Source organism: Eulemur rufifrons, chromosome 18 (genome assembly GCF_041146395.1).
Source record: "Eulemur rufifrons isolate Redbay chromosome 18, OSU_ERuf_1, whole genome shotgun sequence".
Taxonomy (NCBI): Eukaryota; Metazoa; Chordata; class Mammalia; order Primates; family Lemuridae; genus Eulemur; species Eulemur rufifrons.
The window spans coordinates 16,742,204-16,759,973 of record NC_091000.1 but is presented as its reverse complement, the minus strand read 5'-3'; the positions used below and the strand labels follow the sequence as shown (position 1 = coordinate 16,759,973).

The following is a 17,770-nucleotide window of genomic DNA, read 5'->3' as shown; positions in this document are numbered from 1 at the left end:
GTTTCCCTGAGAGCACATTTGGGATTCACACCAATTGGGTATTGGACAGAGGTCGGGGCTGGGTGGAAGGGATGGGTGTATACCTACTTGATGAGTGCGATGCGCACTGCCTGGGGAATGGACACGTTTGAAGTTCTCTCTGGGGGGGATGGGGTGGGGGGAGGGGAGGAGTGCACACCTACATGATGAGAGTGATGTGCACTGTCTAGGAAATGGACACAACTAAAGCTCAGACTCGGGGGGATGGGGAGGCATGGGCAATGTATATAGCCTGATCTTTTGTACCCCCTTGATGAGCTGAAAAACAAACAAACAAACAAAAAAAAAATAAATAAAATAAAAAAATAAAAAAATAAAAAAATAAAAATCCTACTAAAGTAAAAAATAAAAAAAAAAAATAATAGATTATAGATTATTTAAAGTAAATTCTAACAGTAAAATATAGACCTCTGTATTTGACTATTGTAACTGTTGCTTCTTGGCCTGACAGGTGTTCATAGCACTTTTCTCTCTCATATGCGCATGTACATGCAAATATATATTTTTGAGACTTGTTTCTAACATATGAAGAGAAAATGCTTGCTTTATCCAGGTGTATTCATAACTTTGAAGTTCCATTAGCATTAAATATTACAGTTTAAAAGCATTTTGGAATTCCCTACTCTACTATAGATGAGTTTATAAAATAGTATTTTTAAATATCCTTTTATTTCCATTTCATAAACAAGTCTATACCAAAGATTTCTTTGCTAAAAAACAAAAGATTCTGAAAACTAAGTTTATTTATTAAGGTAAAAAATAAGAGTTATCAAATGGGTGTTGATCTTATCACTATTCTGAAGCATATCAGAGTGCTTCAGAGAAAAGTCTGAGATTCAGATTTAACACACTATAGATGAATAATAGTTGAAGGAGTTCAATCTTACTTGCTATCTACTAAAGTCTACTAAACTTGCTATCTATTATACCATTATAAGCTGTCATCCTGAAAAAATTATTGCTATACTCTATATACTTAGAAATGGTCAAGTAGAAATGCTTGGCTATTAGTCCTAGAGGATGACTTGATTTTTTGTACCTGTGCAGTATTTGTGATAGGTAGGCAAATTCCCAGATCATTGACAGTGAGCTGGAGGAAAAGAGTTCCAAAGGCCTGGGCTGATGTTTGCTGGATACCAGGTAGCATATCTACTACTTCCTTTGTAGCCATATGAATATCCTTATGTAAAGCCATTCGTTGTTCATTCCAATTGTCATAGGCAGCCTTATAATTCAGCCAAAACAGCACAGCTTTTGATAATTAAGGCAGGGCAGAAAAAAAATTAAAATCAACACTGTAAATCTTTATGTTACGTAAACTCAACAGCTACAAAATCCTGTTGATTAATACAAATTACTCTCAGAAAACTGTCACATTAAAATTGGAAAGGATCTAAGAGGATATATAGTCAACATTGTTCATTAATAAATGAAAAAATGAAAAAGAAAGCAGGCAACTGAAAGAAAGAAGAAAATCCAGGTCCGGTCCATTCATTCATTGACTTATTTGTGAAATGCCTATTATATGCTAGGCATTGCAATGGAATAACAAACAGAAACAGATACAGTAATTGACCTTATCTGCAGAGCTTACTGTTTCACTTTTAAAAATTCCTGAAGGAGAGGTTCATAATGCTAGGAATATACATTAAAAGAATTTGATATAAAGAGAACGGTCAAGGATGTCTAAGCTTGTCAACAAGAAATAAATCTGAAGGAAAACCTTCATTTCATACCAGTGTGTAGATGGAGAAGCCTAAAAAAGAAACAAAGATGATGGGGCCACAGAAGCAGGAGGAAAAGCAAGTACAAGCTGAGCATCCCTACTTTGAAAATGTGAAATACAAAATGCTCCCAAATCCAAACTTTTTGAGTGCTGACATGACGACGCCACAAGTGGAGAATTCCACACCTGACCTCATGTGACAGACAGCAGTCAAAAAAGCAGTCAAAACTCTTGTTTCATGAAAAAAATTATTAAAAATGTTGTACAAAATTATCTTCAGGCTATGTGCATAAGGTGTATATGAAACATAAATGAATTTCATGTTTAGACTTGGGTCTCATCCCCAATATATCTCAATATATATATGCAAATATTCTGAAATCTGAAAAAAATCCAAAATCGGAAACGCTTCCAGTCCTGAGGATTTTGGATAATTAATACTCTATTTGTACTGTGTCAAGGACACCAAAAGTAGAAAGTACTTTAAGGAGCTGGTGACAGCTGATGAGAAGTCAGTAAAATGAGAAATGAAAAACATGCGCACAGGATTTAGCAAAATAAACTGTTATCTGTAACACTGCCAAATGGGCAATTTTCTAATGAACAGATCTTATTATTAATACCAGCTTATGCCCTCACTGATTGAAATCTTAAATGGTTTCAAAAATGGCTATTAGCTTTAAAGTACAATTCAAACATATTCGCCCAGTCTACATTGATTGGGCCCCGTCTACCTCTTCAGCCTGCTTTCCCATATGAAAGCTGCTACTATGTTTTCTAAGACCTCTGTGCTCATAGACACATTCACATTCTCTCTCATTTTGCAAATGTTTATTTAGTTCTTACTGTATACCAGGGATTATTCTAGGCCCTGGGATATACAAAGGTAAACAAGAGAAACTTTTATTTCCTTGTCTACCTGGTAAACTCCTAACTAAAAGTCGAATCTAAAGAATTAGTTTCTCCTTTAAAAAGCACTGGCAAAGTTAGAGACTTCCTCAGATCCCAGAACATACATCTCTAACTCTACTTTATATTCTACTTTGGTCTCTTTTCCACTGGACTGAAAGTTCCTTGAGGGCAGGGATCCTGTTGTCCATTTTTAAATTCCACTTTTGAATATTTAAATTATAAATATTTATAGAACAAATGAATAAATATAGTGCCAAAACACAAATAGGTACATTAGTTATCAAAACAAAAAAAATAGAATTATAATTAAAAAGTTTGAATCAGAAACTCTTATGTATCTATATAGAAAGCAAAATAACTTTAAAATGTAAAATAACTTTTAAAAATTGAAAGGAATAAGCAAAAAACTTTTTTTTTTGGATGTCCACATTTCAGACTTAGGAGACATATAGCTGTCAAGCATTTACACTGGTAAACTAGAGATGATTTTTATCTAGCATTACCAAAACGTTTCTAAATCCTAGAAGATAGTTTAATCTTACCTCTATCAAAGGCCACAGGCTGTGCATAAACAATTGGTCTATTCAAAGTAATAAGCACGGCTTCCCTATCTGAAGAACCACTGATTTCTTCCCGGAGTGCATTTCTTAATCCAATTCTGGTTTTAAAATAGGCAACTTGATGAAAATCAGAACCGGCTTCCTCATAAACCTACAATAAAATTTACAGCTCAATAAAATCAAATAATGGAAAATATTTTAATAGAAAACTAAATACCATTAATGATACTGTTCACCAAAAAAAACTAAAATATATTCTTCTCAATTTTAATTGTCAATGATATATTCCTTATATTCAACACTTGAAATTAATATACAATATAAACAGCCGTGTAAAAGGTAAATATGAAGTCATAAAGTTTACATAAAAGCTAGGAGGAGATTCATATTCTGAATGGCAATGTATTAAATGTTTCAAAATAATTAGAATTTCTCAAAATATGTTTCCATTAGAAGAAGTTACTTTTTCTAGAAATGACAAGAAATTTTAGTTCATTTTCTCCCCCCACATATTCACTGTAGCAATTCAATTTTGAAACTATGATTGGCATTATTGTACTTGGTTCTTCAAATCAAAGAGAGAAAAAAGGTTAAAATCTACATAATTTTTAGCAAAATAAAAATGAAACAAACGCCAATGAGCTGCAAAAGTTAATTTTTATAAAATAGAGAATTTGACTACCTGCTGTCTATTTCTCTAACTTTATATATGTAACATTATCATATGCAAAACTTGCCAGTATTCTATAGGGAAAGTATAAACTTAACATTTTAAGAACTGAGTAATGTTAGTACAAGGCATTGAAATAAAAAATATTTAAAAAAACAATTACAAGTAAAATATTTATGAAGATATACTAGAGTTAAGTTTCATTGACTGTATTTGCACTAAACTATAACAATATGCTGCCATAATACTCAATGAACTGCCAAGGTAAAATTATAAAAGCTTTCTTAAATGAGTTTTCATTAGAATTTACAATCAGAAACTTTAGGAACTTAAATTAAATATTTTTGTAGATACAGTAATGCATAACTTAAAGTAATTCAAATTGATATACAAAATTTAAAACCACAGTTCTAATATCAATATATTCTATACTCACTTGATGTTTGACAATTTGTCCTAAAGCCAGATTTAAATCCACTTGGCATTTACCAAATAGTTTCAGATAGCTACTACTTCCTGGTGAAGCTTTGGTTTGAAGTCGGTTAGAAAGTTCCAGTTCAATCAATCCAGTTTCAAATCTCACAGCTCTCATTGATGGAGTAGTGGCCGTTACTTGAATACCCTAGCAGATTATACATTAGGAGGAGAAAATAATCGTAAATCAACAATATACACCTATTCAAATTCAATCTTTCAATATACAATAAATAAAATAGCTATGTTTTAAAACACATACAGGCATACTTCAGAGATGAATGCAGGTTCAGTGGCAGACAACTGTCATGAAGTGAGTATTGCAAAAAGGCAAGTCACATAAACTTTTTTATTTCCCAGTGCATATAAAATGCTATGTTTACACTGTAGTATTGTCTATTACATTGCCTGTTAAGTGTGCAAGAGCATTATGTCTAAAACAACCAACATGCATACTTTAATTAAAAAATACTTATTGCTAAAAAATGCGAAAAATCATCTGAGCTTTTAGTGATTTGTAATCATTTATTCATTCATTCATTTATTTTTAGAGATAAGGTCTCACTCTGTCCCCCAGGCTGAAGCACAGTGACACAATCACAGCTCACTGTAACCTCAGACTCCTAGGCTCAAGGAATCCTCCTGCCTCAGGTTTCCAAGTAGCTGGGACTACAGGCATGTGCCAACAAGCCCAGCTAATTTTTTTTTATATATTTTATAGAGACTGAGTCTTGCTATGCTGCTCAGGCTGGTCTTGAACTCCTGGCTTCAAGCAATCCTCCTGCATTGGCCTCCCAAAGTGCTGGGATTACAGGTGTGAGCCACCATGTCCAGCCACAAGTTACAATCTTTTTGGTGATAGAGGGTCTCGCCTTGATGTTGATGGCTGCTTACTGATCAGAGTGATGGCTACTGAAGGGTAGGGTAGCTGTGGCAATTTCTTAATATGAGACAACAGTGTCTATGATCCTAGCACGTTGGGAGGCTGAGGGTGAGAGGATCACTTGAGGCTAGGAGTTTGAGACCAGCCTGGGCAATAGTGAGACTCCATCTATACAAAAAATTAAAAAAAAAAAATTAGCCAGGTGTGGTGGCACACACCTGTAGTCCCAGCTACTCAGGAGGCTGAGGGAAGAGGATTGCTGGAACCCACGATTTTGAGGTTGCTATGAGCTATGATCATGCCACTGTACTCTAGCCCAAGCAACAGAGTGAGACCTTGTCTCAAAAAAAAAAAAAAGAAAGAAAGAAAGAAAGTAAGTCCTAAAAATAGTCAAACAATTGTTAAACTTTTTCCTCTGAGTAGCTGGAGTTATAGTTCATTTTTATTTTCTGTTTGGTAATTTATGTATTAGTAATATATGAATTTTCTATGACAAACATATATTAATTGATTAGTAAAATACTTCTATAAGTATCAATTATTATATATGTTACCTTAAACTGCAAGTTTAGGGAATAGAGGAGAATTTTAGGCTTATCTCCATCTGCTGTTCCATCATGTTCATTCCAGAGAGGAATAGGCTGCTCCCCACCTAAAAAAAGTTAAATAATTGAGGGTTTGGGGCAATTTCTCTAATAAGAAAAAAAAAATAACTATTTTGTGTATTAAAAAGAATCCTCACAAGATAGGTATTTTCTTTTTACTGACCATTAAACTCAGTCTTTAACAGAGCTCTTTAGCCAAGGTACATTTCAATGAGGCAGACGTATGTGAGACATTGTCTGCATGTATAGACATTAAGAATAATTTAATAAGAATTAAAACATTATACACATAATTGAACCAAATGTGACTGTACATCTCAGAAAATATACATGAAGGAAAATAAACTGGATTAATTTCTTCAACTAACAATGTGAACTCTGTTTATCTTTAGATGTGCTGCAAACAAAAAGAATGAACAAAAAATAAAGGTGGAGAAATGAAAAATAAGGTAATACATGCCTAATAATAAAGAATGTGACAGTAAATGTTTGTCCTGAGAACTAAAAAATATTAGGGGTATGGAGCCCTGATGACAATGTTCCTATTAACAGAGCGTTTTTTGCCCGGGCAATGTGGCATTCAGAAAATAATGTTCTAATATTTTACTATCTAACTTCTATTTGCACTTCTCTTTCCGTTGATTTGAAAATTTTTCTGTATGCTTATCTTTCAAATATTCTATCTTAATATGATTCATTTTTTTGTACATATGGGGAGTTTAGCATTACCCCAGGGAGTCTGTATAGGTGGGATAGGAATTTTTTTTTTCTATTAGGGAACACTGATGTATCAAAAGAACTAAGAACCAAACAAATACAAAGTAGCTTCTGTCTGAGATAAAAATTAATCTTTTATGGGTTTTTGAAATGTAAACTAGAAGTCAAAATCTATTCAATTAGCACTATGATAGAAATTTATTTTGGTTTTCTACTAGAATAGAAAAAGAAAAAATAGGAAGAAAGGTACAGAAAGAGGCAGTGATCAAAAGAAGGCACATGTAGGGTAAAACAGAGGAAATGTAGACAAGGATACATAACTTGGCCCAAAGAAAGAATGAAGACATTTGTACATAAAGATGAATAAACACACAGGAAAGAGAAAGAAAGAATGACATGGATGAAGAGATGGGGAACAAAGTATTCAAGGTTTGTGGATCAAATTCCAGAACACATTACTAATCTCTTATGTTCTCAAAGATACAGTGACATAATTTCTACTCTGAAATACAGAATGAATTGTATTCAAGAAAAAATATTATACAAAATAATGTCTATTTGAGGATTTGTTAGAATATTGTTACTCAAAATTGTTTATGACTATATGCCTATTTGACACTTTCTAACAGGATGGGTGAAATTAAGTTGGGAGAGTTCTTAGTTTCTCCCCTAGTTCTACAGGCAAGAGCATGGTTAAGAGTAACCACAAGATACAACAAACATATCATTATATGTGATCAAATGAGGTCAAATAAGATAAGAACTCCATTGATTCGTATTTTGAAAGTTGGCTGTCTCTTCTGTTTGCCCAATGAAATAATGAATAACTAGTATTTTTTATAAGTAATAAGAATAAAAATAAACTGAGGAAAATCTCAATCTGCTTATATGGTCTATCCATCTAATCTTGGCTGCTTTTGTGTCAATCAAGTTTTATTTCAGATTATGGCATAAATATATCATTTTAAGTGCATCTTATCCATTACACTTGGTTAAGCTATTAACTTGTTTAGGCTATTTTGAAACTATAACTAGCCTGACAAGTTTCTGAAAAATATTAGCATGACGTAACAAAGCCTGTATTTAAGAAGTGTTGTTACACAGAGTCTTTCCCCAAGAGTTAAAGACTATACTAAGGTGTTTCTCTGGATTAACTCCTTGGGACTTCTTTCCTACCCTTCTTAATAAAATATGTTTCTGGCCTAATTCTAAAAAGGTAATCTCCTTTTATGCTTTTCTCTAAGATGGCTGCACATACTCAAAAATAGGTCTCTTCTGTTTGCTTGGTCAGTGACTACCTACATCTTTCTGAAACCCAAGCACTCCTCTAAATCCTCCATAGACAAATAAGAAATGATTCTTTGGAAAAGCATTTCCCTGACAAACTTGATGACTGTTGCGAACATATGTCTTCCTATACAATGGAAAATGTCCTAACATTAAATGTAACATGAAGGAAAACCATGAAGAAGAATATAAGAAAAGCTAAGGAAAATAACTATGAAGAGTATGTGAGAGTAGAAAAGCAATACAGAGATCAGAGTACTGAGAAATTTGAGCTACAAGGGCTCAAAGCATTCCCTCTCAATATTCTGTTGTGTTCTCCGGTCTTGAAAGAGTAACAGAACACCTCTCTGCTCCATCAGGCCCTGTGGCCAGCTAAATGATAAGTAACTTACATTTCAGCCATTTTCTCAGGGTTCATGGCTGTCTCTGCAGTCAAGAAGAAATAGTTCAAAGGAGCAGACCTAGCCACTAAATGACTTTGGCACTATAATCTGATCTCTTTGTTCTTCACAGTGATTCAAAAGTCTTCACGTTTAGAATATTTATTTTCAGTCCTCTTTTTCCATTTCATTCTCAAAGAACTTGGGATATACTTGTATCTCCTGCCTGCAATCTAAAGGTTAAAAAAAGCCTTTCTCTTCCATCAAAAGCACTTTAAGGGAGGCTTACAGTGACAATCTGATAGTAAGAACTCTACAATGCCAGCTTTTTACCATAAGAAATGCAAGATTAATCTAAGAGTCTACTTTTTAGTTATACATATACAGTAATAAAATATTCCTTAGAAATCATAAAAACTTACCAGCTTGATATATTCTTAACGACTTTCCTATCACAGACAATGTCCTAATGTGATTTTAATCAGATAAATGGGCCACACCAAAACTTGTGTATGTTCCACAAGTAGAGGCATCTTCAGTCGTGGAAAGGAGTTTTGCTATATGTTTATCTCTTCCTTAATGGTTTCTAATAAACCATTTTCAGAAAAACTCCATGGCTACCAATGATCTGACCTTCTATGACCTGACTTGTTAAATTTTACAGTTCTGCTGGACTTTCTAAATATGGTCATTAAGTGGCTTCCTGACCTCAGAACCAGCCCAGGAAAACTAGGGAAGCCTGTTGTTCACTTTGTGGCTACATAATTTAATTCCCTCATCCAACGAGCACTGTCTTCCTTCAGAGCCTTATCAAATAGGGGTCCATATGCTCTGCCTACATCCTTGCTACCTCACCTTCTTTCTTGCTACGCCAGCCTTCATTCTTAAGGTTTTGGATACAAATTCATTTGATAAGCCTTTCTGATTCCTTAGAATAGTTTCTTCTATGATGCTGAATCACAGCACCCCATTCTTGCCATTCACAGAACTCATCAAAATTATAATATAAAACTAGATACTTAATAAATTTTTTAAATGGATACCATAAGCATAAAGGAAACTCCTCTTGAATGTCAATTTATACATTTGACTTAAACATTCTTTTAACATGATAGCATTCATACTGGAAATACTTAGCATTAAGAATTGTCATACAGAACTTGTTTTTCACAATAGTTCCTCTTAATACTTTATCTCACGAATTAAAAATCAATTAAACATTTTTAATCATATATATATTTCCTGCTGAACTGTATAAATGACTAATTAAGAATCTCAATTGTAATCTATTCTTGAGGCATAGCAAAAATATAAGGAAGGCTGCTATAGATAATTTACCAGGCAGCCAGCATAGTCACCATGTGGTACAAAGGTTGAAATCTTCAGTTACCTAAATGTTGTTCTCAAATCAATAAGATTAGTTTGTTAATAGGCATACTTTAAGCTTTTCTTTGTTGAGGGAAAAACACAAAGGAGCTTTCTGAAGTTTATGAATCTTAAATGTGTATATTACACATGACAAAAATAAAGCAAAGACTATAGATGGGAAAGCCAGAAAAGGCATGCAGAGTTTTGCAGGAGTTACCTGACAATTATATCTAAATGCTATAATCAGTACTCATACCACAGACACATGGGATGTGATGGAGTCAATGAGAATAAAAACCTACACCTATACTATAAGGTACCAGATCATCTTACCAGAAACTTTCTGTATTACTTCATTGACTTCCTTCATGAACACTTTCTGTACAAATACCAAGTGGTTTAGAAGATCAGTTGTGAGATTATGTTCAAAGGAACCAACCTGCCAAACAAAATTATATTAGATTAACACTACTGATTATATTAGTTTTACATCTTTTTCCTCACATAAATCATACAAAACTCTGAGGGAAAAGAGATAATTATCTACATACTATTTGAAGTCAATACACTGAAAAAGTGTTAAAAATACTCAGAGTTCCTAACACTTTACTGGCCTGACACTGTTATGGGCCATTCCCAAAATGTTTTGTTTTATTTTTTACATAAAAGTAGTCAATAAGGTATGAGAAATCTTTCAAAGACAAATGAAAAATATATACATAACTTGCTAATTTTGAAACTAAAATTTTGCCTAGATTAAAATTTGTTTTTAATGATGACTTTTGTGGTCTTAGAATCATAGACAAGTATCATTATAAGTAAAAATAAATTTACTTACTCATTAAAATATATATTGACCATCTATTCTATGTACCATGTTAGGTGCTAAGGACACAGCTATGAATGAAAACCACAATCCCCAATCCCTAAGCCACAGCCTGGTACCAGTCCGTGGCCTGTTAGGAACAGGGACATGCATCACTGCCTGAGCTCTGACCTCACCCTCACATCAGCCCACCCTCATCCATGGAAAAATTGTCTTCCATGAAACCAGTCGCTGGTACCAAAAAAGTTGGGGACCGCTGCTCTATACAGATCTTTAGATTATCATTAATAATTATGTATACCTGTATGAATTATGTAAACTTGTAAAGGCTCAGTTTCAACTTATAAAATGAGAACAATATTTCTACTCCAAGGGTTGATTTAAGGACTGCAGAAGTCAATGCGTGTAAAGCACTTGACAAGAGTTAGCTGCTATTCCCTTTTTATAATCAAATGAACCATGAAAATATTGCAGAGATGGATGTTAAATACAATGTAAGAAAATGTTAATTAAAAGATGACTAATATATATTTTAAAAAGTATGTTTAAATAAAACTACACGGAGAAGGATAGGCAGGCAGGCAGGAAGACAGACAGACAGACAGACACACACACACACACACACACACACACACACATCATGATTTGGTGTAGAGTTCTTTTGTGGGAATAAATGATTTAATGCTTTTCCTTAAAAGTTTGAATCAGTACATCTTTTAGTACATCTAAATCTTGAAGCCTCCTAAATTACAAAGAATAAGAAAATTTAAAAGTAGACTTACTTCCGCTACACAACGGAGATAATTTCCCTGTAAATAGTAACCTTGTTTAGAAGGCAGTTCGTCTATACTCCACACTTGATCTGAATAACTGTCATGTTCTTCCATTATATATTTCCCTGACATAGTAACAGGAGGAAGGTTAAGACTGGCAGAAGGAGGAATGGTTGACATATCTGTGGCAGAAACTTTTGAAGTAAAACGTAGTCTGTGATTTGGCAGCTCAAATGTAAATCTTGTCTGTGCACCTGTAAGAAATAAAAAATGTTATTGTCTGTGCAGATGCTCATTCACTCATTCATTCCTCACCTTTTCAAAAAATGGTGTGTAAGAAAGCCAGATAGGTCACAACTACCCACTACTCCGACCAGCCAAACTCCTTGACTATCACTTGCAAGCTTCAAGGAGTGGGGACTGTCTACCACTGTTGCTACCATTACCATTACTGCCAACTCATCACCAAATAAAAACACCAAGATTGAAGTAATCCTAGGCCTCAGTTACTGACTCATCCCTTACCACTAGTGCAGTCATTCTTCTACTGTTTTTGTCCCTTTGCTTCAAATTTCAAGAAGAATTTGGGGTTCTTAGCTTCCTAGATAATATATTTACTATTCTCTGAAATATTTCTATCTTTCTAGTTCTAAACTGCCCATCTGGCTTTTGACTTCCTGCTTCTGTTGAGCCTTTTATTTCATGGGTGCCATGAATAAATGACCAAAATTAGTCTAATTTATTGTCAGTTCTGGCTTCTAATATCTGAAGGCCTAAGACTTCTGACTCTGCCAAATCTGGAAGCTCACTTTAGAGTGCTTCTGTTTCTGTAATATAAAAGTCTAAATGTTCAGGAAAAAAAAATGTTCTTAATAAAGAAAGCCTAAAATGCTACAGGTGGGAATCAATACAGATCCCCAGTGGATGCCTGAAACCATGGATAGTACCAAACCCCTATGTATACTATGTTTATTTCTGTACATACATATCTACGATAAAGTTTAATTTATAGTGAGAAATTAACAATAATAATAAAATAGAACGATTATAATATACTGCAAAAAAGTTATGTGAATGTGGTCTCTTTCTCAAAATATCTTATTGTATGTAATATTTTCAGACCACAATTGACCACATGTAACTGAAACTGAGAACAAAATCCATGAATAAGGGGGGACTACTGTATACACATACATATATAAATATATGCTTGTATGTATGTATTCATATATATGTACATATGAGTGTTTTTAAAAATTAATGTAATTTATCACGTTAACAGAATAAAGGAGAAATACAATTTCATTTCAATTGATACAGAAGAAAGTATCTGATTATATTCATCCATTATTCTTCACAGAAAAACTCTTAGCACACTAGGAAAAGAAGTGTATTTTCTTAACCTAATAAAGAGAAACTAGCAAAAATCTACAACATCAGATTCATTGGTGAAATGTTCCCTTAAAAAATGGGACAAGGCAAGCACAATAAGGCAAGAAAAAGAAATAAAGAACATAAAAGCTGAAAATAAGGAACGAAAGTATCATTATTTGCTATTTAAACAGTATGACTGTCTATAGATAAAACTCCAAAGAATCTAAAACTTATTAGCAATAACAAAATAGTTTATATTGCTGGTGAGTATAAGATTAACATAAAAGCATCAAGCATATCTGTACATACTACCAAAGAGTTTAGAAAAATGCCATTTTACGAAAGATAATAATTGTAGTAGCTACAACAATACAATAAAGTATCTAGATATCTAAATAAGCAAATATGTCTTGTAAAAGATACACAAAAAGTGTTAAGTAGAAAAATTTTTAATTTTATGGAAAAACATTAAAGACCTAAAAAGAGAGAAATAGCTTATTCAGGAATAGGAAGGTTAAATAATGTATAGTTGTCAATTCTCCCCAAATAAATCTATAGATTTAATTAAATTCCTATAAAAATTGAAACAGGCTTTTTCAGGGAGCTTGACAAATCGACTCTAAAATGTATATGAAAGAGCAAAGAACCAAAAATAACCAGGACAATTCCCAAAAAAGGAAAAGCAATGTGACACCAGTGCAAACAGGCCAATGAAACAGAATAGAAAGCTCAGAAATGAACTTCCATATTAAGAAAACACTTAGTATATAACTAATTTTTAGATTATGTATCACTGAAAAAAGATTAATAAGTGATGCTCAGATAATTGGTTATGCATACTATCCCACACCAAATTTTAAAATAATAATTTCAGATAGATTAAGAACTTAAATATGAATAGCAAAACTCAAATCATTTAATAAAAAATATAAAAGAATATATTTAATTTTCTGGGAAGAAAAGGATTTCTTCAGGATTCAAAAATACACATCATACAGGGAAGTACTGAAAATTCAATTACATTAAAATTAGGAATATCTGTTGATCAAAAGTGAAATGATATCCCTCTAACCAGGTGACAACATGTGTTAAACATATAACATCAAAGAAACTGGTTCATTTATTCAACTTAAGTTTAAATTGGAGACTTGGCCTCAATAGTTGGATAACATTAAAGAGTTCAAAACACAATCCATTCCGGCCATTCAAGGCTCAGCACTGATTTTTTTTACTTGACTGGAGAATATTATTAGGGCATTAAATATGAAATGTATAATTTCTAATCAAAAGTTCAGTTTATTGTATCTCAAACAGGAAGCAGTACAATTAATCAAAGTGTGTGCCTAAACTATCAACACAGTTTTGCCATCTTAACGGTAGCTTGTTTATTCCAGCAGCAAAGAAGTCTGGAGAGCAAGTGGCGATGAAATCGTGAAAGGCATTTTCCATAGCTCATTGAGAACTGAATATTTCTCCTTGCAAGAAGTGGTCCAAAGCCTGGAAGAAGTTGTAGTCCGGTGGTGCAAGGTCTGGTGAATATGGTGGATGATAGGGAGTTTCCAAGTCCAGCCTCTGTAGTTTGAGCAGCATTGTTTCTTGCGACACGTGGTCTTGTAAGAGGATTAGCCTATCTCTATTGACCAATCTCAGCTGCTTATCACAAGCATCCTCATTATTTCATACAAAACTGGCTGCAGCAGACATCCACTGTAATCGGTTGACCAGGTTTCATGAAGCTGTAGTGGATAATACCAGTGCTGGACCACCAAACAGACACCATTAGCTTTTTTTGATGAATATTTGGTTTTGGACTGTGTTTTGGCACTTCATCTTTATCCATCCTTTGTGCTGAATGCTTGCAATTGTCAAAAAGAATCTATTTTTCATCACACATAACAATATGGTATAGAAATGGTTCGTCTTTATGTCGTGACAACAAAGAAAGGCAAGCTTTGAGATGATTTCTCTTCTGATGCTTGTTTAATTCATGTGGTACCCATCTGTCCAGCTTCTTTATCTTGCTAATTTGTTTTAAATGGTCCAATATTGTTAGAATAATAACATCAAACCCCGCTGCTAATTCAGGCATAGGTTGAGATAGATTCGCTTCCACTACAGCTTTCAGCCCATTATTATCCACGTTGGTCTCAGGTCACCCACATGGCTCACTTTCAAAATTAAAATCACCAGAGTGGAACTTCTCAAACTATTGATGTATCATGCATTCATTAGCCACATCCTTCTCAAACACTTTGATGATATTTTGAGCTGTCTGCAGTGTATTGGTTCCAGGATGGAACTCATATTCAAAAATAATACAAATTTTTGACTTACTTATGGTTTCACAACAATTGCTCTAAAAAAAAATGTAAAAGATAATCACAAGCCAGAATGTGCATTTGAAAAACTGAGGACATATCTTCACAATGGGGAAAAAAACAAGTGTCAAAGTGAAATGTCAGAGATATCAGCTGTCAAACTTAGTACTTAAGGAAATCAGACAATGCATATTTAATGATATGATAATAAAATTCAAGTGTTATGATCAAAATTACTTATATTTTCATATAGTATCTGTAAAACCAAATTTATCTTTCCATTATATTATTAATTTCTCAAACAAATCATAAATTTTAGGAGACTGAATTCAAAACTCAAGCTTACCTGTCATGCCATGACTTCTCATTCTTCCCATCTTGTATTCTGCTTTCAGAGATGGTAAAAGTGCTGCTCCAATGGCTATACCATCTAACATGGCACTGAATTTAAGAACAATAGGCTTTTTTTCTAAGCCTTCTGGCAGCTGAGGAAATTCATTTGTTTCAATAGGAGTTTGATTAACGCTTGTTGGGGTTTTTTCAGAAGGTAGTGGCGTTGCAATATCTTCTTTTACAGGCTGAGGGCTATAAAGCAAAAAATTAATTAAAAAATAAACACAATTAAGAGCTTCCATTTTACTGTATAAAATTATTGGATTTAATGAAAAATAGCAAATATATACTGTGAACAGATGATTTCTTTCCAATATCGATCATATTAAGACTTCCTAAGAACAGCCCTTGAACAATGATAATCTAGAAAAGTTGACAAGAAGAGTAACAATATAAACTCCTGGAATGTTATACTGCCAAGGCAATTCATATAATTCCCGTAAAACTGGGATTTAAACTCAGATGTCTCTGATTCCGAACTCTATGACTTAACCATTATGCACTCTATTATTGACGGTAATACTATCAATATTGCTGCCACTACTATTATTACCACTGATAAGAATAATAATGCCAACTCCAACAACAATAACTATTTGAGTGCCAGGTGCTATTCTTAGTGCTTTGTGTATTTTATCTCATTTACCTCACAAAACTGTTCAAGTAGGTACCATTATCTCCACTTTGTAAATGAAGAAGCACAGCTAGAAAGCAGTGAAACTAGAATTTGAACCCAGTCAGTCTGACCCCAGGGTCTGATTTTTAACTACTACGCTACTGATAGGGAAAAATTTCTTAGAGAATTTTAAAACTAAGACTCATGTACACATTCTAGATTCCATATTCCATTCACAATGTATTTAAATTTTTACTACTTAGGTCAACTTCAGCCATGATTTAATGTTACATCAAAATTAAAGATCTCTGATAGAACAACTAGAAAAATTACTGTTTTAGGATACCATGAAAAGACACACTAATGTTTTCCCACTTCATAGGATGGGGAAAAAAAAACATGACAAATTTTTTACCTTTTACATATATTTTTATTAGGTATAACTTTTGCAGACCAAGAATAAGACTCTACAATGCAGACACATGAACAAAGGTTATAGACATAGGGAATAAAGGTTAATATGCAAAGTTCTGACTTACTGCCCTTTACAATATTTATATGGCATGGTCGAATGCTGCCTTGAATCATAGACTATAATTTTATACAAAGGACAGCACAAGACCATGCATGGGACATAAGTGACTACTGCTATTTCTTAAATTTATGCAGTCATAAATTTCAGTGAATTCAGAGTAAACAAAGAATGATATAGTCCTAGAATTCATTAATTTGCTTTTTATTATTATCTCTTATTATGTCCACAAATCTCTAAGATCTCTTAAGCTTTGTTTATGCAATACAGAACACTGACAATTGCATTTATGACATAGTACTTTGATGATATCTAATATGACTCTCCCATGATCATGTCTGGCTACTCTTTACCTGCCCCATGGTCCGTAATGGTCAATACTTAGAAATAACCCTTCATCTTCCTCCAAACTTTTGTTAACATAGCAAAGAATATCCTGAGGTATCATATGGAATTACAGAATGTGAACAAATTAAAATAACTTACGCTGTAGAAGGTTGTCTGATGAGGTCTGAGATTTGTTTAGATAGTTGGTGAGAACTTCGAACCATCATGCTGTGTAAGGTGGCAGGGTGCTGAGGAATGTTGATGCTGATAGCTCCTACTTTGAACACAGCAGCATTGTTTGTCTTCAACCCTCTCTGGGCACTATAGAGGGCTTGGGATTTGGCAATACTACATTTCACTACAGTTCTATCAACAGAAAAGGAGGATCATTAAAATATAGCCAAATAAGGAGAAATTTTGAGAAAGTATTAAGAGCAAGATACTTTTAAATAATTTAAGGAACTAAAACAACTTAAGATTTTTCATATCTTTAAATCATATATTGAAGAAATATTCTTATCTAAAAATATTAAAATATATTTTACATTGTTTTTACTGAATAATATTCTATTTCTTTAATAGAATTTATAGAAGAAAATAAGTATGTGCTTACATGTAAGTAAAAACATGAACACTAGCACATTACATGCATACATACACACACAAAATTCTATTTTGATTTTTTTTCCCTATTCAGAACTTCTCTTCTCCAATTTATTTTAGAGATCTATACAACCACTAAAAGGAGCAAACACTGAATATAAAAAGAAAATTCACCATACTTCTTAAAATCTCATCAAGAAGTCAAAGAAATTTTACTAACAATCACCCACTATGTTAAAAGAAATTGACAAGAAGCAAGAAATAAAGTAACTTGCATTTTCTGCTTTTTATTTTCAGTTTACATTTTCACTCAGTGGCAAAGAAATCATAGAAGTCTGATTCATAATGAGAAAGGCCACTATTCTTAGTTAAGCATTAGTACACTTT

General features: G+C 33.2%; 1 protein-coding gene across 2 annotated transcripts in view; it reads right to left on the bottom strand.

Moving 5' to 3' along the window:
* Window positions 1–17,770, bottom strand: part of BLTP1 (bridge-like lipid transfer protein family member 1) — a 173,497-nt gene that overhangs the window by 45,337 nt on the left and 110,390 nt on the right. For both annotated transcript variants that reach the window (XM_069493730.1, XM_069493731.1), the window contains 8 exons: window positions 16,940–17,146; window positions 15,259–15,497; window positions 11,230–11,474; window positions 9,955–10,060; window positions 5,819–5,916; window positions 4,344–4,529; window positions 3,220–3,388; window positions 1,079–1,290 (listed from right to left, as the gene is read on the bottom strand). In XM_069493730.1, the coding sequence (XP_069349831.1) occupies window positions 1,079–1,290; window positions 3,220–3,388; window positions 4,344–4,529; window positions 5,819–5,916; window positions 9,955–10,060; window positions 11,230–11,474; window positions 15,259–15,497; window positions 16,940–17,146 (1,462 nt within the window). The remainder of the gene's footprint in view (window positions 1–1,078; window positions 1,291–3,219; window positions 3,389–4,343; window positions 4,530–5,818; window positions 5,917–9,954; window positions 10,061–11,229; window positions 11,475–15,258; window positions 15,498–16,939; window positions 17,147–17,770) is intronic.